Source organism: Chlamydotis macqueenii, chromosome 3 (assembly GCF_036417535.1).
Source record: "Chlamydotis macqueenii isolate bChlMac1 chromosome 3, bChlMac1.mat, whole genome shotgun sequence".
NCBI lineage: Eukaryota > Metazoa > Chordata > Aves > Otidiformes > Otididae > Chlamydotis > Chlamydotis macqueenii.
In genome coordinates this window covers 66,518,461-66,544,461 of record NC_141558.1, presented here as the reverse complement: position 1 = coordinate 66,544,461, position 26,001 = coordinate 66,518,461, and the positions used below count along the sequence as shown (strand labels likewise).

The window sequence follows — 26,001 nt, the reverse complement described above, 5'->3', positions numbered from 1 at the left end:
ACGCTTGGTACACATGGGCACAGACAGGACATGGGCTTGGTGTGTGAGAAAAAGGATCAAGGAAGAGTGTGCAGGCTGCCCTGATGTATACTGAAGAGGGTACTTTCCTGATCTCTGAATATCTTTTCCTGAAATATGGTGGCTTGTGACGTTCCTTGATGGTTTCAGCATGGCTGAACCAGTTCCAAACTCTCAGTTTGGAAACTGGGCAACATCCTTAACTCTGTGCCAGAGACATGAAGGATCTGCAGCCACATAACCTTCCTGCTCATCTAACCAGATATAGGTGGATAATAGGGTTGATTGACTTGTTTCTTTGTTTTAAGCCTGTTCTTCCAAAGGAAGTAAGGGGTAGCCAAGGCCTCTGTCCCTCCAGTTCTGGTTTCCAGCAGCTGTTATCTCCTCGTGGTAGGAGAGAGAGTGTGGGTGTTCTGCTGTGGGATGCTGCTGGGCCCTGTAGGGCACATTCTCGATGCTCATACTGAGAACCGTGGGATGGAGCTCCATATTCCACAGCTGTATGTATTGCTCTGGTCAAAGGTCAGGTTCTCCAGTGAGAAAGCTGCTTCTTTGTCTCTTGCTGCCCTCCAGGTCCCTATTCTGTCACATCTTGTCATCCCCAAGTTTTTGATGCCCCAGGTCTATGGTGCACACAATGAGAGCATTAGCAGAGTCTTGAGGACGTTACGAGCAGTGCAGTTACTGGTTACTGTATATGTTCGTGTTCTTTCTTTTTTTTATTTTAAACCTGGGAAGTATCAAACAATAAGCTTTGGTTTAAAAACTAATTAAAATCACCATTGCTCAAGTGCTACAAAGAAATATAGGGCAAAGCTATGCAATGATTCTCGCCGTGCTCCCTGCTTAGAAACTCTACCGGGAACCAAATGTTCACCAATGTGCTGTGCATCAGCCTTTACTCTGTTATCAGTGCTCTGCCTCATGCATCATACTTCCCCTTTTGATCATACAGAGAGCCCACCACCACACATCCGTTATGGGTCAGGATCTGAAACCACAGCCTCCACTCCCTCTGGATTTTTTATATTTTTTGAAGATAGGTCCTGCCTGGTGCCACATGGTGAAATGTAGATGTTGCAGCAGCACTCTTGTACCACAGAGGATGAACCTAGAGGACTAGCTGAGTGTTGCAGGGTGACTGGTTGGTTTTAATTTTGCCTGAATAGATGTAGTTTGTACTTCTAACATCATGCCAGGACTTGACATGAAGTTGCCCAGGTTTATTTCCTTCTTTTATTATGAAATTGCTTTAATGTTTCAATGGAGTCATTGAATAAGCATCTTTTTTTTTGTTTCTGACTATTGAAATCAGGGTTTGTCCATGTTGAAGTGGCATTAGTTCAGCTGTTTCAGGGTAAGCAATGCTGATAGGCAAGTGTAGCGCTGGTGTGTAAAAGCATTTACTGAGTAAAGTTGGTGTAATGAGCTTAAGTGTGCTGCCAGTGAACTTGTGAAACCAAGTAGTCATGTGTGCTGCCCAGGGTTTAGTTCAGGGATGGTGGTGACTGTGGTGGTGTTGCATGCACATGGTGGTGGTATAAACTGCAGTTTGTCACACTCTCACTTATGTCCTGTGTCAGGTTGAGAATTCAAGGATCCCTGACACTCATTTCTACTCATGGCGGTTTTCTTGTTGAATGTCAGTACTCTCCTGGGCTATGAGACTGGGAAGTAGAAACAAAATGGGTCTGTTCTGCGAAACTGCCTGCCTGATAGCGCTTACGGTTACAAGCCCTTGATCAGAAACCATTTTTTCTAAAAATCATGATCACAGAGTTGTTATCTTATGTTCTATTCTGTATGCTTCTGTTTCTTTTCAGGGAAGGATCATGTTTGCAGATTTATTGGCTGTGGAAGGAATGAAAAATTCAATTATGTGGTCATGCAGCTTCAGGTGAGTTCTGTGCTTCCCCTCTCCCCGCAGTCCCATGGAGATGGCATCACAGGGGAGGATTTACAGTGAGAGAATAAGGTGTAGAGACTTCGTGGTACATAGAAAGTGGGTGGAATGGGAGACAATGAGAAGGGATGATGTTGCTGTGATATCCCTTGGGATAGCTCCAGTTGTCAAGATGCGCCAAAGTATTTCATAGCTCTGCTTTTCTCTGTAAGATGGCTTTCTGTCAGTTTTCTGGGGAAAGCACTGAATTCAGAACGCTCACAGGAGCTACCCACAATATCGTGCAGCAGTGGTAGCTGTTTGAAATATCTCCTGCTGAGCTCTGTGATGCAGCATTCAAAATATATGTCTTGTATCACAGCTCAGAGTGTGGTGGGAGCCAGTGGTGTCACACCAGCAGCACAGTCTTCTCTGTGAAAAGGAGTGATCTCTGGCTCCCTCAGCTCTACCAAGCTCAGCAGTAGCTTGACTTCTGCTGTGGAAGTGTTTTCTCCTGTTTGAACACTGCTGATATGAAGTCAATACGGGTAAATACTTGGGTAGCTGGCTCATGGTGACTGTACTGCTGACTGTACAGCCAGCTACTCCTGTCAGAGCCAGCTGAAGTCTTACATAAACCACAGTAACAGCAAGAGCTCCAGGGACCTCTGCATAGTTCAGCATGAAGCTTCACCAAGAAAACTTAAACAATTAGATTTCAAAGTCGAAATATGGTGGTACTGTCATGAAAACAGCTTGCTTTTTCAGGAAAGCAGCTTTCTTTTACAACACACAGTCACAGGAGAAAGATTTGAAGGGGAACAAGTGGGAAGAGATAGCTGAGTCAAAAACGCACGGAAGAAAGGCCTTTAAGGAGACGGAGATTGTCCCTGCTCAAGGGGAATACTTTCAAATTAAAGGTGGTTTTTCTGACACGGTTGCCTTGGAAGCTGGCCTGTTTCAGCACCTGACGTAAGAGTTGACAGAGAACTTGTCCTGTCTCTCTAGCAGCTTGTACGATCAGGGCTTTGCTGTGCAAACCACTCTATGATTATACAATACAAGCCTACTCTTCCCCTGAAGAGCTTACAGCCCATGTCATGTTTCTTTATGTAGAATTCAGGTGATACAACATGCTGAAGGAAAGTGAGAGGTTGAAGCACTAAGTGATGAGAAGTAAGCTGCTGCATAAACTGGAAGGTTCTTTTTAATTAGTGGATGGTGAATGAAGTAAAATAGACACCAGCAGACCCAAGTACTTCTTTAAAATAAACTTCTGATTCTTTTGAAGTGTAGTTCTGCTTTGCAAGGTGGATATATAAAACCGGTAAGTTCCTGGTGCTTGGGTTTGCCTATTACACACCATTGGCATGCCAACTACTGTTACAGATAGAAAAAACCTTTTGCTCTCTAACCAACTCTGGCTATTGCTACTTCTGCAGTGTGAATATGATTCTTGAAAGAGCTACTCTGGAGCTCATGGAACAACAAGACTTCTAACCCCCCAATCCTGTCCTTAACAAGCCTGATGAAGATGACTATACCGTGGAAAAAAACTTCCCTGCATAGAATCTCATACTTTCTAGCCTGTTCTTGACTATATAACCGAGCTTGTAGAGTAGGCAGAGCTAAAAAAAATCATTTCACTGTTTGCAAATGAAGACTTTGATACTTAAAGCATTAGCTAGTTCTGCGCCATCACTCTTCAGGCTAAAATCCTCCTTCAGCTTCAAGGTCTGCTGAGACATGGTTTATCATATGTCCCTCCGACTGTTGTGTACAGCAATTCTCCCTTTCTCTTCAGTCACTGGGACTGAGGCTTCCACTCTAAGTTTTGCAACTCATTGCAACTGCTCTGTTTCTTAGCCTGCTTGATGGTGTTTATTTGGAAAATAATGCCAATTTTATGTCTTTTCCCAGGGGTAGTGTTGGATATTCACATACCTTGTGTTGTTTTTGGGGAGCAGATGTCTGAGACCGTCTCCTAAACCAGCTGAGGAAAATTATGGCACATTTCAGTGTGCAGCTCTGAAAAAAATCTGCCTTTCCCTGTTTCCATTGGCTAAGAGAGTTAGCGTCCAAGGAACCGCTTTACAGTGGAAAGAAGGATCTACTGTCAATTCAGTAGTTGATCGGATCTTTCAGGACAGCAATGACAAATCTGTGCTGCCTCTACTAAACTGTCACTGAAATTAAGAAAGATAAGCAGTAGAGAAGTAGCTTAGTCTTATTTTGTTCATGCTAAGGAGCAAACTTGGGCCAGTTGCTGTGGCTTGGCTGTATCTGTGTTAGCTGACCTGTAGCAAGTGTGATTGTTTAAGGGAGCAGAGCTCTGAAGTAAAAATGGGTCAAACCAATTTGAGAGACTAGTGGTACGCTAAAAGAGCCAGTTGCAGTTGGGCCCTTAATGTCTGTAAATAACTTGAGAACTGGAAATGGGTGGCTGAATTTCACTGGTTTGGAGAGCAGTCCGTGTTTTCTCATCAAATTTTGGGAATCTGTTATATATCTTCTGTTGTGAATTTTGTTTTAATACATCTGGACTTGTGTTATAAGCATGTATGTCTTTGCAGAAGCAGAATCAAGCAAGAGATTCTATAGTATAGTGATAATCAGCATGTACATATAATATTTGTTCTTGATGCATGTTCTCTGAAACAGTGGACTTTTATTCCTAATGTTTTCAATCAGTTGATAAATACATTATTTTTGTGCATTAGAGAGGTACTTTGCCATAGAATATACTCATTTTAACACCTTCTTTCTCTTTACAAATCTAAAGAGGTACAGACCTCTCTGAGATGACAGAATTCAAAGAACACCGTGATTCTTCTGGTGTTTAGTCTGTCCTCTTTCTTTCTTTCTTTTTTTCTAAATTGTCTTTATTTTCATACACAGCTAGTAGACTTTCTTCCCTCAGAAATTTAATTACCTGGAGGTAATTTACCATTTTTTTAATAAGTATTTTTTAAGTCAGTGGAAAGATCCTCCTCTCCTGATTTTGGGTATGATTCTCTTGGTAGACTACTTTTCCCCTTTGTGGTGTTGCCAAAACAATACTGACTTGAGCTTGAGTCAGACAGTTTTGTGCTAGTGAGTTTCTGATGAAACTGCTTCTATGAGCTGTAATAGATAGTGGTTTCACGACCTGCTTGTTATATCTGTACTGCTTTAATCTTTAGATGGCTCAGAGAACAGTCAAAGATTGTTCTTATATCAGCTTCTGTATAGTCTGGATTTAACAGTGAGGCGATGCTGGGCTCATACAGTCTGAGGCACTGCTGTCCATGCCGTGCCTATTTCCCAAACAGTACATCAACTGATTTCCCAAGATAACAGTCTAATATCTTCTTATTGGCAAATACATCACTTAAAAGTTAAAATGAAGTACTGGAAGATCATATACAGGAAATAAAGCTGGCATAAGATGAGCATCTGTCTGATTAGCATTTCTGCTTTTTGAGAATACATATTAGAACTTGCAGCTGTGCAATCTGCTATGCTTTAGTGTGATGGTTTAAGTGTTTTATTGATTGTTTCAGGGCCGAAATCTTGCAGATCTCAGAAGGAGTCAGCCTCGAGGGACTTTCACGCTGAGCACAACGCTGCGATTAGGCAAACAAATTCTGGAATCAATAGAAGCCATTCACTCTGTGGGATTCCTGCATCGTGACATCAAGCCTGTATGTTGCTTTGGAAATTTTTCTTTTGGTTGTATGTCTGTCTGTTCTGCTTGAGTCAATAAAGACAGTTTGAATATGGGCAGATCTCAGTGGAGGCATTTAGGCCTCCTTGCACACTCCCACTGTCTGACACACTGAGTATTTTCTATAAGTACAGAATAGTGAGATAGTATTGTCATTCCTTTAAGTGCATAGGAAACTAGTTTTTATCATCAGAGGCTGCTCCATAGTGGGTTAGGAGCTGTCAGTCATACTTGTACCAGTCAAGATCACATGTTGAAGCAATCTAATTTTGAGCAATCATTTGGAGTCCAACCAGTTATTACTATTGAAGGGGTTCAGAAAGGATGTCTTGCTCTATGACTCATCACTTGAATAATTGCTATTTCATATATTTGACTTAACTAAATAATCCTCTTAATCTTTTCTGAACAAGTGCTAAAAAAAATTGGAGCAGTTTCCAGTGTCGGAAACACGCTCATGGTGTTGGTCGTCTGCCTAGGCGAGGCACAGTAATTCCAGTCTTACTGTAGGAGCCGGAACCAGTCTTTTTCCTGCATCTCTTTACTACTTAACCTGAACACTTGTTGCTACACCATCCCTGAGACCATCTTCCTTCCAGCAAAATCATTTGCTGTTTTTAAAATCAGCTGGTTTTGGCTGCTCAGATTCAGCTGAAAATCAGTCACTAATGGGTCTGGCCGCAGCCATACATGGTTGATGCCCCATCCCTGGAAATATTAAAGGCCAGATTGGATGAGGCTCTGAACAACCTGATCTGGTTGAAGATGTCCCTGTTCCTTGCAGGGGGGTTGGACTAGATTGCCTTTAAAGGTCCTTTCCAATCCAAACTGTTCTATGATGTAAGGATGTAACTTTAAGATGGGGGTTAAAAAAGAGCTAATCCATTTGCTGTTGTCAGTTTATTTACGAAGAACCAAACCCAGTATTTTTTAGATGTCTGAATGTTCAGATTAGCTTAGGTAATGCAATACAGTGGATGGAGATTCTGGGAGTTAGAGCAGAATAATGCATGCTAGCAGCTGAACCACAAACAAAAGCATTTGTCTATAGCAACTCCAGCCTGTTATGCAAGTGGTGGAGCTCTCACTGCAGAGATAGTGTTGTTAAATGTAGCTTTTTCTCATAGCGGCTGAAATTTAGCTAAGCTAATGTGAATTTTAGTTATTTTGAGACTACACAGTCACTTATCTGCAAAGTGAACTTCTTAACATGACAGTGATTCTCTAATCTCGATGTTTAAGATGCGTCTTAAAATTCCCCTCTTTGACTTATGTTTTCACCAGAGGCATGTGGGACTATATGACAAAGTTTTGTTAACAAATGGCCACTCTTATCCAAGTTGTTGGTATCAAATTGATTTTTTTCTTTCTTTCTCTAGTCCAATTTTGCCATGGGCCGCTTACCGTCGACATACAGAAAGTGCTACATGTTAGACTTTGGTCTGGCCCGTCAGTATACCAACACTACTGGTGAAGTCCGGCCAGTAAGTAAATTATAAGTAATTTTATTCCACTTCTGCAACTACTTAGGCCTGGAAAGATTTTGTGATTTTGGTTGTTTTGTGGTTGTTATGGACTGCATTTTCTGCAAGATCTGAAGCAGCAGGTGACTTCAAGTGAGTTGGGAATCTAAGAAGGGATGCTTGCTTTTATCTTACAAAGTGTGTGGCGCTTTTTTTTTTTCTTTTTTTTGCCTTTAGGATAATCGTGTTTTCCACAGGCTTAGAATAATTACTGAGTATGTTATGGCCAAGCAAAGAGGGTGAGCCCAATGCTGGCCATGTAACTTCTGTAAGTCCCAGAGGACTGGTCTGGATCAGTTCTCTGTGATGTGGGGAACCAGGTTGGTGCATTCTTAAAGCTTTTTGTGAAGAAAATGCTAGAAGTTAGAGGCTGACCTGATCTCTGAGGCTGAGCTTACTGTGAACGGCAACCTGTAATGCTGTTCTCACCGCTGTCTGGCTTTGGTTTTGTTTATATCGCCTCCTGTTCAGGTTTCTTGGCAGGAGTATTTCAGCGTGCCTGCTTGAAGAGGAGGTAAGGGCAGGGGGCATAACTTGCACCATGTGACATGTGTGTTATCTTCAGTCCTTTTACCAGCACTGTGTTATCTGGGGTCACTCATAAGGATACGTTAAGCTTCAGATGCTCTGGGTATCAGTCAGAGCATTCCTAGATTTATTCCGGAACACAGCGCAAGCAGGGAGGGCTCAGACAATCTCTCTGTTTATCATCCTAGGTTTATACCTTTTGGTCTGCACATCTTCTCCATCTGCAAGATAGCTGTTGTTCCGGAAAATGTTGACAATGTGAGAGCTGAATTCAGAGACTCTGTAGTGCAGGATATGTTTGAGGAGCGGGAAGAAAAAGATCAGTGAACGGATTTTGTGTTTTTAGCAGATCAACATAGCTGGGGGATTTTTCTTCTATTTTTTCTTTTTGTTTATGGTCTTTTCAGTTGGACATTGCAAGCCTTTTCTTTTTGGCTCTAGATGACAGCAGCTCCAAAGGTTGTGTCTGCATCTTATTCTTAAAAAGACGCACATTATGTGCTACTGGTCTTCCTTGTCAATGCTGTTTAGTTTGGGGATAACCCTTCTCCATATTGTCCTTTTCAAAATTCAGCCCCACTCTTTTCCTCTTTCTGCAGTTGGAATTCAAGCTCGTTATGGATTGAAACTGGCATTTGATTTTCTGCAAAATTTCTTCATTGCCTCCGTGAAGCAACTATGTTTTATGTCGTATTTCAAGTCCCATTGTTTGAACAATGTTCTTTTTTTACAATTAAAGAAATTAATTTTTCAGATGTCTCTTCTTTTGGATCCTCTCTTCCTTTCTCCCACTAATTTAAAATCACTTTGCTTTTATTTTGCTACATCTTTAGAGAATACTTCCAGGCCCTGTTTTTGGAAACAGAACTACATCCGGCCTCAACATTTTTCAGAGCAAAAGATTCTTCAGCTGTGTCTTGCAAACTGTGTCCTGCTTGGGTTGGTGTGGGTGAGGTGGGGCTTTGTTAGGATGCAAGACTCTGAGAAGGTCAGTCTTAATTCTGGTAATTCTGGTGGATGCTTGCTTGCTTGCCACAGATTGGTCTCATAGAAGGAGTAATGACACATAATCTTTTCTTGAAAAAAGATAAGAGGATCCCTAGAGGGGTGGGAGTATGCTCTGCTGAAAGTGGTAAAAAATCTCAGTTTGTCTGGGATGTGGGAGGATCATGTAGGGTAAAGTCTCATATACCTAATGTACCTGTTCTCCCATGCCACACTTCAGGTGGTGAAGCTTTTTGACAAAAATGGTACAATTCAAAAAGTCTCTTTTAACATTATGTTATAGTCACTGGGCTGTTAGGTCCCTTTGTGTCCGTGCTGCCTGCTACCACTGTTGAGTCCCACTCACTGAACTGAGACATTTGCTTGGAAAAGCATGGTGTGATTGCTGCCCAAATAGTGCTCTGAGGATTAGGAAAGAGATGGCGGTGAAGGGTGGTATGAAGACAAGTTAAGTGAGATTTTTTTTTTGCGATTATCTTTTTTTTAGTCTTTTATTTCACCAAAGAGATTATTTCAAGCCAGTGAGGTAGAGTCTTCTTTCTCCATTCTCTTTCAGTTTCTTTATCCATGAAGAATACATTTCCTAGGTTTCTAACATTATCATCCTGAGCCTTGTTTTTTTGTGATTTTGTTCACGCAGTGCGTAAAATAGGTAGAGGAAGGAGCTCACGTTCTCTTTTTCTGGAAGCATGTCTGGATTTTGCTTTCAGTCATATTAATTTATTAACAGACATTTTCTGCTCAAGTATGTTCTATGCAGTTTCCTACCATTTCTGAAGCATTGTCATACTCTGTGAATAATACTGTAAGAAGTATTTGCTGTTTTCACATCCAGTGGAATTCATAACCTCAGTCTTGCTTGTCAGCTTTTCACAGAGACTCTGAATGACTTGCTGGTAATACAGATAATGGGCCTGGCGCTTAAGATGCTGTGGTTTTGTTTTCATTTTTTGACCCCCTTTTGCCTTCTCATTTTTCATTGCTTTTCTATTTTGAAAACACCTTTGATTTTGAAAAAAAGGAAAAGGCAGTGATTCTGTGGAGCAAAATCCTCTAGAAAGCTATGTTGGCACTGATTTTATGTATCTTTTTTTTAATGTGGAATTCACTGATGCCAAACAGTTGAGGGGTTTTTTATGTGAAAAGGCAAGGAGCTCTTCAGTAGGCAGATAGCATAAGTTGTCACGAAAAGGCCTCATTCTGATTTTCTAGAGATTGATTAAAGCTTTGAGGTGGGTTCATTTCTACTCTCCATGATCTTTACTGAGCATTAGTTCTTCCATCCTGAGCTGTTACCACTCCAGCTTTCCAGATCATCTTTCAAGAGCTACCACAGTAGCTTTTACCTAGGGAGCTGTTACTCTGCTAAGCTTCTGATGAGTGCTATGTATTTGGTTTGTGTGTTTTTACAGAGGATAGCTACTTGACAGTTCAACTTAATTGCTTGGCATTTGTAAAGTTATGGGCCACTTGGCTTAACTAAATCCAATTTTATTCTGAATCTTAATTTATTCTGTGCTTCTAGGAGAACAAAACTGATCTGCCCTATGGGGGATGCTAATATTAGCACAAATGCTACTCTTTGGAGAAAAGCTGTTGTCACACAGATTTGCTTTCATGGGAAGTGTCTCAGCCCTCTACCACTTGCCCATTGCCAGATGTTACAAGATCTCCTGGATAACAGTCGGTAGGAACTCATATTGCACTATAAAGACAGAAGATGTGTAAGGAAATATCAGCAACAATTTTTTCCTCTGTTAGCAATCAGGGGAACTCAGCTGTTCCCAACAGTCTCATTACTTGATATTTCTCTGAGAGCTGTAGAAGTCAGTCTTTGACAGTTACTCCTTTTGACAGGCAGAGCAGATGTGACTGCGTCACGTAGCCATTTGTTGTCCATTCTGTGTTGAGAACTGCTTAGGGCCTGGCTGAAGGCTGTTACATTGGCTACCATCAGCATTTCTGGCATTTAGATCAGAGTCAACATCCTGGCTAGCAGGAGTGACTTGGCTATTATGATAAACAGAACAGACTGCTACTGCAAAAAAAAAAAAAATAATTGGTCTTTCCCAGAGAGTTTTGTTTTCAAACACTTGTGGAGACAGAAAAATGAAGGAAAAGACAGGCACCTTGACAAAACTGCTAGAGAAGATGCAGATTTCTTTGCTGCTCCCCCCTGCACCTCCAAGCCCCACTCTCTCCTGTTTGAAAGATGGCAGATACTGGTTAAGATCTGTGATCAGTATATAGTAGGGTACATTTGACCTGGGATCTCCCGTTTCTCAAGGGAGCACTGTGAGTGATAAGTCACAAAGTATTCCTGGTCCATTACCCTTAATAACATCTTTTGGTGCTTAGTACTGACATATTTACTGAAACAGAGAGTGGAAAAATTACGTAGTCACAGTAAACAGGGCCATCTCCCCGGCTGTGAGACTCCTGAGGTCCCTTTTGTAGGGAATATGTCTTAATTTTGTGCAAAGCTGTGAAGATTCAATGAGAAAGATCACAATACACTTGCTCCCATTCTGCCTGTGGCTTAAATCCATGATGTTTGTGGTACTCTTCTGTCAGCTGAGAATACAGGAACTCCTGTAGGAGAGGAGGTTGTTGAACCTGAGAATTCCAAACTTTGAGTGAATGATCTAATGCTAGAGAGAAGAAACTATGCTCCTGTTTAGTATTTTCCTTTTTTTTTTTGTGACTTTTTTTTGTGACTCTGAACCTTCATTTCTTGTTTTTCTGGTTCTGCACAACGCTCACCAGAAAACTCCTGGATTGCTTCACCTTGCCATACAGCCTCTCAGGCAGATACAAGAGTTATTCAAGCCCCTTATGAGTACCAGGGCTTGCAATTGCAAGGCTTCCTTCAGTTATCTAAAAAAGACTTCATTTACTTTTTCTTCTTGATCAGGCAGTCAGTAGCAGATGCTTACCATTCCATTATCTCTGTTAGTTGGTGCTGATCACTTATCCACCAGTAGTGACTGTCTCATCACTTGCTCCGAGGAGAGCCTTATACATTTAAGCCACTCCTGTGCAAATGCACCTCCTTGCCTTCCCAGTCCTTCTTTCCATTCATTGCAGCGCTCAAGCCATGCGAGCTGTCCCACCAAGTCTCTGTAATCCAAGTGAGATTATAATTTTGCAACAGCACATAGACCACTAGCACCTCCTGTTTGTTTTACATGTGTAGGTATTTGTGGACAGGTTCTTGAGGTTGGCCACCAGTTGTGCTGCTTTCCCAGGGGAGGCATGACAGCGTCTGTCATCTTCTCTCTCGGGGCACCTCCTCACAGGCGCCTCCTGCGTGCAGGTCAGAAACTGCTCTGAACAGCAGCGATGGGACAGAGTGTGCTGTGGTAACGGTAAGGGCCAGCTGTAAAAAAATAGGGGGGGATAAACTGATAGGTGAAATTCTGTGTAGATAAAAGGTGATGCTCAAGGTGTATTCTGACCTTTGACCAGACTACTGATATATAGGAAGTAGTTTTCCTTCCCTTAATACCTAAAGCAATCCCGTTGCCTCATCCAGGGCCACTGTCCTTGTTTTTCAATCTTACGTTCTGTACCCTCCCACACCCCACAGTACCTTTTTCTCCGTGGGATCTTCCCAGGATTTATGCTGTTGTACAACTTCAGTGGCAAGGAAGCATAGTTTTTGTGTGGTTATGCTGATGTGTTATACACTTTGTTATCGGCAGAAGGGTTTCCGTCTTGGTACGTTTGAAGTGGGCAGTAGTTCAAGCCGTGTGTTTCTCAGTCATGGAAGGCTTTGAGATCTGCTTTAGAAGAGATGGCTTATGGAGGGTATCTATTAGCTCAGCTCTAGTTAATAAGTGCTTTCAGGTGCAGAGGGTACTCTTCAGAGGAGCAAGTCTAGGGATTTTCTAGGGATTTTCTGGGGTTTTATTTCTTATTTATTTATATTATTTCCTCTATATCCAGCCTTCTGCCGTGGTTCAAATAGAGACATGAGCAGTTTTATTCTTTGTGGTGTTCTGATTGTACAACCCACCTTTGCCATGCAGCAGTACAAGCAGTCGGTGTTGATGCACATCTTAGGACAGCAGAGCTAAGCAACTGGGGAATGAATTGAAAAGTAGTTTTTTTAAAAAAAATTGTGGAAGTATCTTCTATAGAAAACACACAAGTCAAAATTTTCATCTTGCATTAATTTTTATAGGAAAGAGCTGGACTAAAAGAATGTGTTTGATACAGAGAACTAAGGCTGAGAAGAAAATTTAAACTTGGAGGGGAAAATAGACATAAACATTGTTATACAGATAATGTGATTAACAACATGTGCTTGTATAGTTGAGATGTTCTGAGTTGTGAAGGTCTTCTGTGCTAATGTAGGTCAGGTTTTGGACAGTAACTCCTTGATCATTACTGATCTTTGTTCAGGTCTGCTACTTTTGTCACTAATGTGCAGTACAGAAAGCATTCTATTTTTCCTGTTTATGACATCCTGCCTTCAGAAACATATTCTATGTAGCTCCACAAATATTAATTGAAAGCCATTGAGGATTTAGCAGCTTGGTCTTAATTATTTATTTGAAGATAGAGGAGAGGCTATGTTTTTCCTGGAGCCTCTCTCCTGTAGCAGGATCTGACGCTGGGCTGTTATGCTCAGCAAGCATTTTTTCAGCTTAGTCAGCTGCAGCCCATTGATTAGATCTCCATCTCCTCGTGGCTCAGACTGCACTGCAGTAGTTTGCAGTGCCTTGCTGAAGATACTGTACATGTGAGAGGGCGGCTCTGTCAGTCAGTGGGCAGAAAGAAGATGGTGTAGGCAGAATAGTGCATAGCCTGCTTAGACGAGCATGATGAAGGCTTCAGAAATTGAGGAAAAGGTATTTATTTTCCAAATGTCTGTGCATAGTATTAAAAATAAACTTCACTGCAGTGAATAGGGTATTAAAAGAGGAGAGTATGGTATGTTTTTCTACTAAGTAGTTTTCCCCTCACTGCAAAATGAGCTATAAAATAACAAAGGATATTAACTCCTACATCCAAAGACCCCAAATATTCAAACATTAAAGCCCAGTAGCTTTTGTACTTGCTTTGTACTTGAAATATATGTAAAGCTGTTGTGTTGTGTGGGAGATGAACATTTCGCAGTAGAATAAACAGATTTGTGGACTTGTAGTACTCGGTGTATTCTATTAGCTTGGGAAGGGATATAATTTTTGTCTAAAACTTTGTATTGTGAAAATGTAATCAGAGAAAAGGCTGAAAGCACAGCCTAGTCACATTGGCTGATACAGAGATGGGGAAAAGGAAAAAAAAAAGCACCTATGTCTTTTAAAATATTGCACATTTAATATATTATAGAAATATTGTTTCTGTGGGAATGGGTTACTTACAAAACAGATCATTGTGAGAATTATGTAAAGGTTCCTGTTGTTCCTTTCAATGTTGGAGTAGAAAATTTGGACTTGAGAAGGGAGTTCATGTTCTGGTTTACAACATTACAACTACAGAAAGCTAGTGCAGTTGAAATTAAATGTGTGAAAAGTAGACTAGCTGAGGGATTTGTAAATCTATTAGCAAGCAGGGACTCCTGTATCTTGTTACAACGAGCTGTTTCTCTGCTTTCCTCCCCTGGAAGCCCTGGTTTGGTGAGAGTGACCTCAGATTATCTACATCAGGTTGCTGGTGGTGTTATGTAGCAGCTCTCTGGTTAGAGCTTTTGTGCTACAGAGGTGAGGGAAAAGGAAGGACAACTCACGCTCAGATCTAATATATGCCTGCAGGAAACTGAGATCCCATTTTCCATTTCCAAGTGCCTTTACTGCCAAGCTGCAGGGAGGATACAGTACATCTGAATGTGTCATTCCTTCTGGTCGATGCAGTTCCACTTGAAGCTCTGATTATTCTTCCCATTGGACTACAGAGAGAGGAAGAGAAAACTATTACCATGTCTGGTGGTGAGGGAAGGGGGGCTTCACTCCCTGAGCAAGTCAGTGTTGAGTTGGATTGCAGGTCAAGTCTCCCCTCCATCAGGTAAGTTCATTTGCTGCCACGTTACAGCAGCCTATCATACACTTCCTCTTGGTAATAAATATTCAGTTATTCTTTGCAAAAGGGATCCTTTCCAACATGGGTGTTCTTAGACCTGCATCTCAAAGCACCCTGTGGCTTAGGGGTAAGGATGTACTCTGGAAGGAGGGAGGTGTGATTTCATGTCTGTCCAAGAGGTGGAGAGATTTGAACTTAGTTCTGCTGCAGCTCAGTGATTGCCACAAATGTCTTTTGTCGTCTTCCTTTTGGTAGAAAAGGACTGTCTTCTCCATTTGACTCCAGGAAAGCATTATGAGCTGTAAATTCCAAATGAGGTGTGACTAACACTCTACAGCACTCTCCAAAACATTTCCATTTCAGTGGTTCCCCTGCTCTGTGTTACAGCACGTGAAAAAAATTACCTTTCTTACTTAGAACTCCCCATGCTTTCCATGGGGATATTCTGTGCTACTTGTTCCCCTATGAGACCATACATGTAAGAAACAAGTGCAGCTCTGAGGACAAAATTCCCTTGTTAAAAATCGAGTGGTAATTCAAAAATAGGATTACAGCTGGGATAAGCTTTTGATTAAAAAGTGCTCATTCTTAGCCTTGTTTCTAATGTGAGAAAGGCAACCTTATCTCCAGCACAAGCTCTGGTGCAGGAGTTGCATGATGAGACGGTTGGTGCATGCTATTCAGAAAGACAAAATTACTGCCTTGGTCTTTTCTCGTGTTAAAATCCATTGGAAATTTTGAATTCTCCTAAAGTGAAGAAGGAAAGATGCCGCTTTAATTCATCTCCTTCAGGTCTTCTGCTTTTGAAAGAATAGTAGGAGACTACTAAGTAACTTTCTCAAAACTACATTTTGTGCAAAATCTATGGAATTCTTAGAACTTGCACATTTTTAGGGAAGAGGAATGCTGACACTCAAATAAGAAACTCCATTGAGTTGATTGCTTTTGATTGGTTAATTTCTGTTGGAATAAGTGTCTCTCAGCCAAGGTCTTTCCACGGTTTACTGAATTGAGTTTTAAGGTTAGGTAGTATAATATTAGCTCTTGCGTCTGATCAGGGTGGCTCTCATGTTTCCATACTGTGCAGTTCATGTCTTAAGACACAGTGGCTGTTCACATGGCCTAAAAGCAGCACTGACTTTCATTCTGCTCTTTTTCAAACCACCATGCTGCATTCCACCACAGACATCCCACCACCCTGCTACTTCTAGGTGGAGCACTGCAGCAATCCCCAGGGAAGGGGAAGATGCCTGAAGTTGGCAGCTGTGAAGCCTGTAAAGCTGGCAAGCCAGTGATTGTATGGAGATTGCTGGTGAGAAGGCAAGGTGGTGGTTACAGAAAAAGCCAAGTATCTTAGGTGGGAACCCATGACAATTTAAATAGGGAAGGGGACATCTCTGCTCATTTTGAGTAACTTACGTGCTGACGTTAGAACTTGCTCTGGGTGAAAAGGGCAAGAAAAGAGAAAAAGCAAATCCCCTTGCTGGTTATTCGATCGGTTTGACTAGGGGAGGAAGGGAGGCATAGGTATCAGATAATTTAAGGAAGGAAAGTCACAGTAGAACCATACAACAGGAAAGTCACAGTAAAACCATACAACTGACCTGTGGTTAGGCTGTATGCATCTCTGTTCCCAACTTTGTTTTTTATACTAGTAGGTGCTGTGTGAGCAAGGGGAAGTTAGTCTCTAGAGGGACCCCTCTCACCACTTTACAGAGCACTCACAAGCCACACAGGCTCGCTCAAGGCTTTGCGTCTAAATGAAATTAAATACAGCGAGAGCCAGCAGCCCTGGGAAGGATGCTGGAAGATGGCAACAGCCAAACAAGAGACCCAGGTTTCTGGAGGGATACAATACTGAATTGGTTTTTAATTCATTTCTGTTTAATTTTTTCTCATTTTGTTGTTTTTTATCATGTTTTTCTTTGGGTTTCTCTCTGTTTTACAGTTCTTTTGGGCTCTTCTTTTGAGGCTGTGTTTGATGCGTTGGCTTCCCATCCGCTGCTCGTAACCATCTCTGCTATGAGTTGTGAGTGAGCCATCACCATGCTTCTGGGTTTTCATTTTGTTTTGTGCTTTTGTTATATATGGAAGTCCAAATTACACCTGATTTTCTTTTTTTCCCTCATGATATGTTTATTTTTCAGCAGGATCATGACAGCTACCTAAATGTGATGCAGAGGCCTAGCATACTTGGGGTTCTGCCTGAGGGGCTGGCAGACATTTGGGTGGTGCCGGAGACTCTGATTTTGTCACTTCTGTGGTTTCAGAGGCAAGGGGAGGTTCTCTCATCTTACATTTTTGGCTCCAGCTTCCTCTATTCATTTCTGACTCCCCATTGGGATAAAACATGCTTCTGCCATTAATGATTCTACAAAGCGCTGCTGTTTAAAATAGCAAGTCACAATGCATGTAAGAGGTGTAGAATTTGTCTCCACGGAAGAGGTGGAGATGCATATCCCTGCATCTCCTCCATGAGCCTAACTGATGGAAGCAAGACATTCCTAGAAGTCACAGAAATACTTCTTTTAGTTCAGTTAAAGCTTCATTTCACTTTTCCTTCTTATCACAACTTTTCCAACAAGTCATTTCAATCCAAGATCTATCTCCAAGTGCTCCCCATGATCTGTGGCATTTTCTTTCTGCCTTTACCACCTTCTCTTCGATCTGCACTAACTTTCTTTTTGTTTTCTTACTGCTGGAAAACCTGTTTCCAGGAGAGGTGGGTTAATGATCCTAGATGACAGCAGGCCTGCCAGGGGCAAAGGTGGTGGATCTCATGAGGTATTTGCAAAGGCTTCCAGAAAGTTGGGAAGGAACCAGTAGTCAGGTTCCGTGAGAGTACCACAGGCATAAGATACAGCAGGAGAAAAGTACTGGCATCCGAATATAAGTTTTTAGGAAGGACACTGGAAACCAGGACATTCAAAATATCAATCTAGGGACCAGTGAGGCAAGAGGAAACATTTTAATCTCTATGTATGAACATGGTGTAAGGAGCAGGGATTCAGATTAATGAGGAAATAGAAGCACTCCTGAAATAAAGGGAGTATATACAGGAAAAGCAGACTTCATGTAAATCATAAGAGAGACACTGTTTGCACTTAAGATACAAGTGATCACAAATTTGAACTGAGAATGATGAAAAACTGGTGGATGCAAAAGAACAGAATTTGGAACAATGCATCCACTTCGTACAGGCTTTTGTTACCTAATTTTGTCTTTGTATGTGAGGTAATGTACATTGCTAATATATTGAAAGGAACACAGAGTATCATTTTTGCTCTGTGGTAGTGACCTAACACATTTTCCCAGCCTAAAACTCATTTTCAACCAAGCTTCTAACACAATGCAGTGTAATTCATATCTCTGTCATCTCCCTGACAGCTCGGTGTAATAAATTACTTTAGCTTTGTGCTAGACACAATCTGAATGCCAGAAGAGATATATTTTACCCTGAGTAACGTTTTTGATGGTAGTACTAGTGTGGAAAAAATAAAAAATAGATCATGTATTGTTTAAAATTGTATTTCAGCTTACTATTATTACCTTCTTATGATTTTGGGGATTCAAATCAATTGAGTTATATATGATTCCATAGTCTGAAGCTCTGAAGTGTTACAATTTCAGTTCTGTGTCAAATGTGGACCGTTCTGGACAGCAAGGATGCTTTATCCAGGATCTTTTCCACTGCTGGGCAGTACAGTGATGGGATGAAATTTATTAACTGGAAGAAATGAAGTGTGTGAATAAATAATCTGGAAAATGAATATTGATGAATTCAGAAGAAAAGTCAATAACAGTTGGGTATGCAGCATGTGCTACAATAAATGCTCAGGCAGGAGCCATTTGTTTGGATGAAAAACAAGGTATCTCCACAGCCATGGAAATATTTGATTGCAATGATTAGTCACGTAGTCAAAAGACATGACTAATTGCCTTGTGACTGACAGGACAGTCAAATATGGTTAAAAGAGGTGAAACCTTTATGAGAAAAAGATGCTGTTAACACAGTTAGCATCTGCCTGTTTTGTTCAAAGCTCTAAACATCCTGTCAAAACAATTGCAAAGTCTTGCTCAGTTGCAGTGCTCTCCCTTTGCTGAGGTACCACACGAGAGAGGACTGGAGAGAGAGCCCTTTGGGTTCAGCTGCAGGACTGGCTTGGTGAACTGTTTTATGTTGGCTGTGGGACAGATGCACAGTTAAAAGACGGCTGGGCTTTTGATTTGCTTCTGAAAGACGAGGGGAATACATTTGCAAACTGCATAGAGCTGGTTTCAGAATAGATCTAATTAAAGACTGCAAAGATAGCCTGTCTGCCAGAAATAGTAAGTATTGATCTAAAAACATTTTCAGGGACATTGCCAACCATACTGAAACCAGCCCATGTGGTACTTGGTTCAGTACATACACAGATGATAAGACATTGAAGTAAGGAAAGAACATGAAAGACATGAAGTCACATGGACTGCAAACATCGAACAATATGTGTTCTGAAAATATTACGAGTAACACACTAGAATTGTTCACAATACACTATTATTTATGGCTCATGAAAAGCATCCAAACACACTAGCTTCCACTGATAATGGAAAAGAGGAAGATTGTTTTGCTTTTGAATACGTAGAGGACATTTACAGTGCCGGCTGATTCCAGCAGATGTATTCCAGTGGCCAGTATTCTGCTTTTCAAGAACGCACGTCAGTGAATTCACTGGAATTCTGAAAAATATTTTGCAGTCATTTGTCAGTGGGAATCCTAAATGTATGCTCTGGGAGGAATGAGGTACATGATCATGAATATAGTATCTCAGCTATTACTTGCTGCTAAATAAGTAGCTTATAGCTCAAGCTGGTGTAGTGCAAAATTAGACGCTGCATTAAGTGCATGGGATATGCATCCGGGTTCTCCTTGTGCAGGATTTGATTAACGTGAAGGAGTTGTAAGATAGACTTGTAGATTTTTTGCTTGGAGTCACTATAACTTAAGAGCTGCATTATACACCGTTCAGGTGTGGTTTAGTGGCATGGTGCTGATAAACTTGTTTGGGAAACATTTGAAGTTTTATTCTTTCTGAGAGTATTGAAACTCAGAGCAACTCCCCTATACTCAAAAGGAAGCAACTGAATTGTGTGCATTGAAACTGATGGAAGGGTGCCCTAGAAGAAGAGTACAGAATTTTAGGCTTAGTTCTAAAAGCATAGGCACAGCTGAAAGAACAAACATTAATCAGCGGACCTAAGTGTGACAAGTTACCCAATTAGAACTGTTGTTAATGTGCCCAAATTTCTGCAAGAGTAGGATCTTAATTACGCATATGTTTAGTTCTTTGCCAGAGCTTAGCCTTACGATGGAAGATGTCTGAGTCTGAACCTGGTTTTGCCACATGAATTAACTCTGGTTTCTGGCTAAGCTGAAAGGATTTGGTTGATGTCATTATCTGAATGCAATTTTTTTTCAGAACAATGACATCTTCACTAAGTGAATCACATGGTCTAATGTTCTTGTGGAGGCAGCAGTGGCAAGAGTTGGAAGTGTTGCTCAACCTCCAGAACAGAGACAACCTCCAGCTCAGGGGAGTAGTCACAGAAGGACTGTCTTAGAATCATAGAATGGTTAGGGTTGGAAGAGACCTTCAAAGGTCATGTAGTCCAGCCCCACCCAAGGCCCCTATATCAAGCCTCCACTTCCCAAGAGCACAAAGAACAAGAGAATCAGAGAAAGAGAAAATAAACGTACATGGTTTAGAATATACTAGGAGGAATCTGGGAAAAAAGCGAGAACTCTGAAAGTCAGTGTTTCTTAAATTAAGTCTTGCAGAGGATGTTGGCAAGCAATGTCAGCAAACATGTACAGTCATCTGCCCTGTGTCAGAGTAGCTGATCCCTCTTCTTGTCCTGACCAGGCTGCCCTCAGGCTTTGCTTAGCTCATGCTATTCATGACTCAGTTTTGCACTTGTGCTTCTTTACTAGCTTTTCCCTTGGCTTGGAGTTTAAGAAGGAAAATATGATCTTGGATAATGTTCTTAACTCTATGCCTAGACTATTACTGTTCTAACCTATCACTGTAACCACCTTGCCCTCTCTGTAAAATAAGCTTTTCTAGAAATGCAGAATTGGAGAATGCTGTCTGTTTAGCTGGCTGCTAGAGCAGATGAAGGCAGTAAGAGCTTGGAACCCCTTGGGTACATATGAAATAGCAGTATAGATGAGAAGTTCTCAGGAGTTAGCTGCACAGGGGATTTAGGAATCTGCTCTGTCTGAGATTTTCTGTTGTCTCCCTTCAGCCTCGTAATGTTGCTGGTTTTCGAGGAACGGTTCGCTACGCTTCAGTGAACGCACACAAAAACCGAGTAAGTATTTTGGGGTTATAAGGAGTTAACAGCAAGGTTGTTTCTCCTCAGAAACCTGTTTTCATGAGCAGAGGAGTAAGAGGCATGAGTTCTGATTTGTTACCTACAGAAATTAATATATCAGATTAATTCCATTAGGTGGTCAGGGCTGTTGACTGTAAAATCAAAATTGTGATTCAGTTATTGGATCCTCTCTAGTTGGCAGCCTTAATCATTGTAATTATTGCATTATCCCCCCCTTTTAAGGGAGGAAAAAAATAACACTCTGAAGTGGAAATCAGTTTAAGTGCCAGGCTGCTGGCTGCTAGTTTCTAGCAGAACTTGGCTATGAATTACCCAGTGCCAGGTCCCCACATCCATTCTCCACCTGGAATTTTTAATATTAACATCATGCCATCAGGTGAAGAACCACCTAGTGAAAGCTAGGTTTATTTCTCCCGGAAAGAGCCATTATTTACATAGTGTCTGGCCTGTTTCATTCTAAATGCTTCCAGAAGTCTCATTCAACATTCTTATCAAAACACTCATTTGTCCTATTTCAGTAATGTTCCTGTGTAGACATAAAACCATAAATCCTCTGGTTCTCCTGCTAAGTGCTTGCGAGGTGGAAACTATCAGCCCTCCTGCATTACCTCCAGGTTTCCGGCCTTATTTGGGATGAGTCTGTAGGATGACCTGTAACATATGAGGAAGTTTCAAGTTTTTTTTAGGGAAAGAAATTACTGTTTGAAGAAAGTGGAAAGTGTGGTGTTGGGAGGGCAGTTGAATGCCATCATGAGTTCATACTGATAAACCTGAGGTATAATTTTTGGAAGAGCTGAATAGTGCCAGCTGTAGCTGGCATCAGCTAAAGGTATATTTAGACACAAAAATTGCTGTATAATGCGTGCTATTCTGAGAAAACATGTTCTAGACATTGGATGTTGAGCACCAAAAATAACTTCATGTCCTTTGACAATTTCAGCCTTAATCCCCATGTTTCACTTTCCCATTTGCTAGGCTGGGAGGAAAGTGGTACGTGGAAATGTTACAAATCTGTAAATTGTTGTAGTGCTTGATGATGAGTGTTTTGCAAAAGCCCTTGAGTAAATGCTGTCTTGTGAAAAGGGTTTGAATGATATTTAGCTTAAAAATAATAATAAAAAAGACTTTCTACACACAATTTGGGGTTTTTTTCTTAATATAGGTTATTCCATGTCCCATTAATAAATATTCCTCTCCTGGACACCCAGGGAGAGTCCTGTGGAAAACCTGTGCTTTGTTGTATAGATAAAAAACTCTTCCCTAATATATTCACAAAAAGGAAAACAAATTAGGTTATTCAGGTGACTGTATTGACATTGCCAAGTTTAATAAATGCTTCAGTTTGCATCTTTAGTCTTTAATCTGGCTTCTTTAATCATTGAATGGGAAGTATGGCTTTTTAAAATGAGGTAGCTTATCTGGAGAGCACACCTGGACTACGGAGCAGCATGGAACTTTGCTCCTCAGTCTTCATCTCTCTTTTCTCCAGGAGATGGGTAGACATGATGATCTGTGGTCCCTCTTTTACATGTTGGTGGAGTTTGCGGTTGGCCAGCTTCCGTGGCGAAAGATCAAAGATAAGGTAGGAAACCTACTGTCTGTGCTTAATATAGGGTGGTATGTTTTTTAGTATTATGACTTAGTTTTCCTCCTGCAGCTCCATGCAGCTTTTTGCTGAAGTAAAGCCAGAGCCTGCTTTTCATGAGATCTTGCTGCAATATGCTGACTTGCTTTTGTATGTTCTGACGCAGTGTGCCAGTGTGGAGCTTGTCTTACTTGGAGTAGCTAGATATTTTCTTATGCACTTTGTTAAAGCAAACAGCAAAAGTGGAAAGGCTGAGCTGTCCTTTTGACAAATAAACAGAACTTTTAGAAAGGCAGGAGGATAACAATTTGCCAAACCAAAAAAGCCAAATGGGAATTGCAATTGGAAAGTTAAATAGGATAAAGCTAACTGTTCATGTTGTCTTGGAAATACTTTGTACTAGACAATAAAATCCCTGGAAAGAAATAGGTCACCTGTGCAGAAGGCTCTGCTAATGGAACAGCTTCTGAAGAGCATTTCTGACTCAGGATTCCCCTTTGACTTTTGCCTGCAGTGATCAACCTCGCTTTGATAGGGACACCAAACAGGAGAGGTGTGTACATACAGTGCTGGATCTAAGAAGAGGCCATGTTCCAGGAATGATAAGACTAGGTGCTATTCCAGGAATGATAAGACTGTATGAATATGAAACAATAGAAGAGATTCTTGTCTCTGAGATATTTTCTTTTTTCCAGGAGCAGGTTGGCATGATAAAAGAAAAGTATGAACACCGAATGCTGCTAAAACATATGCCTTCAGAGTTCCACCTTTTCCTGGATCATATTGCAAGCCTAGACTACTTCACCAGGCCAGACTATCAGGTAGGAGCCTTTCTTTGTTACCACTCTGATGCATGGCACTCTGGATTGGCATTTGGATTTTCTAACATTTCCATGCACGTGTTCATACCTGACTGAGGAATACCTTTCATAGGACCAGGAGAAAAAGATTGGACTGTACAGTTCTTTAACATCTCAAAAGCTTTTTCTTCTCCTTCCACCACCCTGTTCAAAATAATCCTGTACTCCAGACCAGAAAGCTCTTCTCAAGCAGCAGAGTACTTTTGGCTTTCATTAAAACACAAAAGTTTTGAGATATTCCAAATGTGACAGAATTTTAGCACAGCTTGCTGAAGTCTGCAGAGAGCCTACGCCAACAGCTCAACAGTGCACACCAACTCCTTTGTTTTCTTTCAGACTTGTATGAGCTTTAGCTATTATTATTTCTTTCTTTAATATTCATCTTAATATGTATTTTTCTTCCATTCAGTGTTTGCTGTCAGCATATATGTGATCAGTTACAGTAGCTCAACTAACACAATATAACTGAGGCAACTTGATTCTGTGTCCCTTTTTTATCACAGTGTTTTTCTCTGTACATTAAAGCCAGAGTGATGAAAACAACATTTTATTAGCAGATCTGTGCAGTCTTATCTGACTGCCTGCTCCTGTTGATAGTGCATCAGATGAGTGGGAAAATGGTAGGAAGGTGTTCCAGCAAACTCTTTCCAACAGTGCTTTTGTGTTTTAGCCATGTACTTGTTGCAGCATAGCAACCACAAATTTTTTTTTTAAAAAAAAAAAAGGCAAATACTTTCTGGACCATAGAGGGATGGAGGTGGACTGAGGAGGTGCTGGAGTAGCTGGATTTGTTTAGCCTGGAGGAGAAGAGTTAAAGAGAGGATCTAACTGCTGTCTTCCACTGCCTCAAGGACAGTTGTCGGGAGACTAGAGGCAGACTTTTCTCAGAGTCAGCAAGGGAAATTGTGGCTAAATCTAGGGGGGAAAAAATCAGAATGAGGGTTCTTAAGTACAGAACAGATACCTACAGAAGCTGTGGAATTTCCATCGTGGCGATTTCCAGAAGCTGACTGGGTGAGGAGCCTGATCTGACTTGGCAGTTAGCCCTGCTTTGAGCAGATGGATGAATTAGAGATCTCCAAAGCTTCTTTTGAACCTACATCCTCCTATATTCTATTCCAGTTTAAAATAATTGTGTTCTAATGGTACTCAAAAGCCATTCTTGAGATGGAAGTGGAAGGAGATGTTTTCAGACAATTTTAGTGCAGTACAAATCACGAACAGCTCTTTCACAGTAGGAGATTTGTCTGAAGCTGTGAATTGCCTCTTTGCCTTCAGTTTCTTGCAGGTGCAGCTCTGGGAAGAAGCCTCCAAAGGGGAACTCCCCACAAAAGTCTGGCACCTGCAGCTCGCCACCAAACACTTGATTCTTCTAGCTTGACTTGGAGGCCTATCCCACCCAGCAAATTCTTCAAACATCTCAGCCCCAGAGATGTCTTTATATTGGTTTATCTGGATTTATTACTGTGAAAGATTAAAAAGTATATCAGATAGCACCTGAATTTGTCACCAGTACCAGACCCTCAGGGAAATTAAGGGAATTAAGGAAGTATGTCTGCCAATATTTAAATATTGGAATGAAAATGTTAGAAATAAGGAAACAGAGTAAAATATATAGGAATATAATTTGAAGTTACAGTTCACCATTTCCCTTCTTAGCTCATTAATATATTTCAGTTTAAGAGGTATGCTCTTCACCAAGTGAGGATTATGACTCTGAATGCTGTCCTGAAGCTGGACAGGTTTGGTGTTTCATATAGCTACTCACCTCTAGTCGACCTCAGAGTTCTCTTTGAGAGAAGTTATGATGAAAGGGCAGCTTCACTAAGTGGGAGAAAAGGTTTGTCTGGCCTGGTAGCATGTCTGCCAGTGTTGGCTGTGGGAAGATTATAAAAGAATGAGCATTCAGTGGCATTTCCCCAGAAAGCTCTCAAAGCTCGAGGATCAAGGGTCCTCGAAGCTCAAGAATCTTCTAAACCAAAAATATCTCTGTATTTCATGTCCCTCAGTGAATTTGTCTTCCATGAACTTGTCCAGTCACCTCCTGAATTAATGTAAACCTTTAGAATCCACCGTGTGACAGGAAGGCACCACAGCTTAAGGGTTTGCTGTGAGAAAAGCTACTTTCTTCTGTTTGTTCTAAACTTGCCACCTGCCAGCCTTATTTAATACCCCTTACATCTCAGACATAACTGAATGTCCCTAGCCCCTCTCCCACTTCCTAGCCACACAGAATCTTACAAACCTCCATGGTATTGCCCTTCAGTTACTCTTTTGCCCAGACTGAAGGATCCTAGTCTACTTACTTGCTTTTTGCCCGGAAGGAAACCTTTCCACACCTTTAGTTTGTGTTCTCCCCTGAACCTTGTGTAATTGTACCTTTGTGAGGTGCGGACTTGCCAACATTGCATGTTCAAGATGTATGTAGCCCATGAAGTGATACACTGCAATTACGGTATCCTATTCTGTTCCTAAGACCTTCTAATATTCTG

At 41.2% G+C, this 26,001-nt stretch overlaps 1 protein-coding gene across 2 annotated transcripts in view; it reads left to right on the top strand.

The window, feature by feature from the left end:
• The window catches only part of TTBK1 (tau tubulin kinase 1), a 104,620-nt gene that overhangs the window by 35,956 nt on the left and 42,663 nt on the right, over positions 1 to 26,001 (top strand). For both annotated transcript variants that reach the window (XM_086745598.1, XM_086745597.1), the window contains exons 4-9: positions 1,842 to 1,915; positions 5,443 to 5,583; positions 6,986 to 7,090; positions 20,975 to 21,040; positions 22,554 to 22,646; positions 23,345 to 23,470. In XM_086745598.1, coding sequence (XP_086601724.1) covers positions 1,842 to 1,915; positions 5,443 to 5,583; positions 6,986 to 7,090; positions 20,975 to 21,040; positions 22,554 to 22,646; positions 23,345 to 23,470 — 605 coding nt within the window. The remainder of the gene's footprint in view (positions 1 to 1,841; positions 1,916 to 5,442; positions 5,584 to 6,985; positions 7,091 to 20,974; positions 21,041 to 22,553; positions 22,647 to 23,344; positions 23,471 to 26,001) is intronic.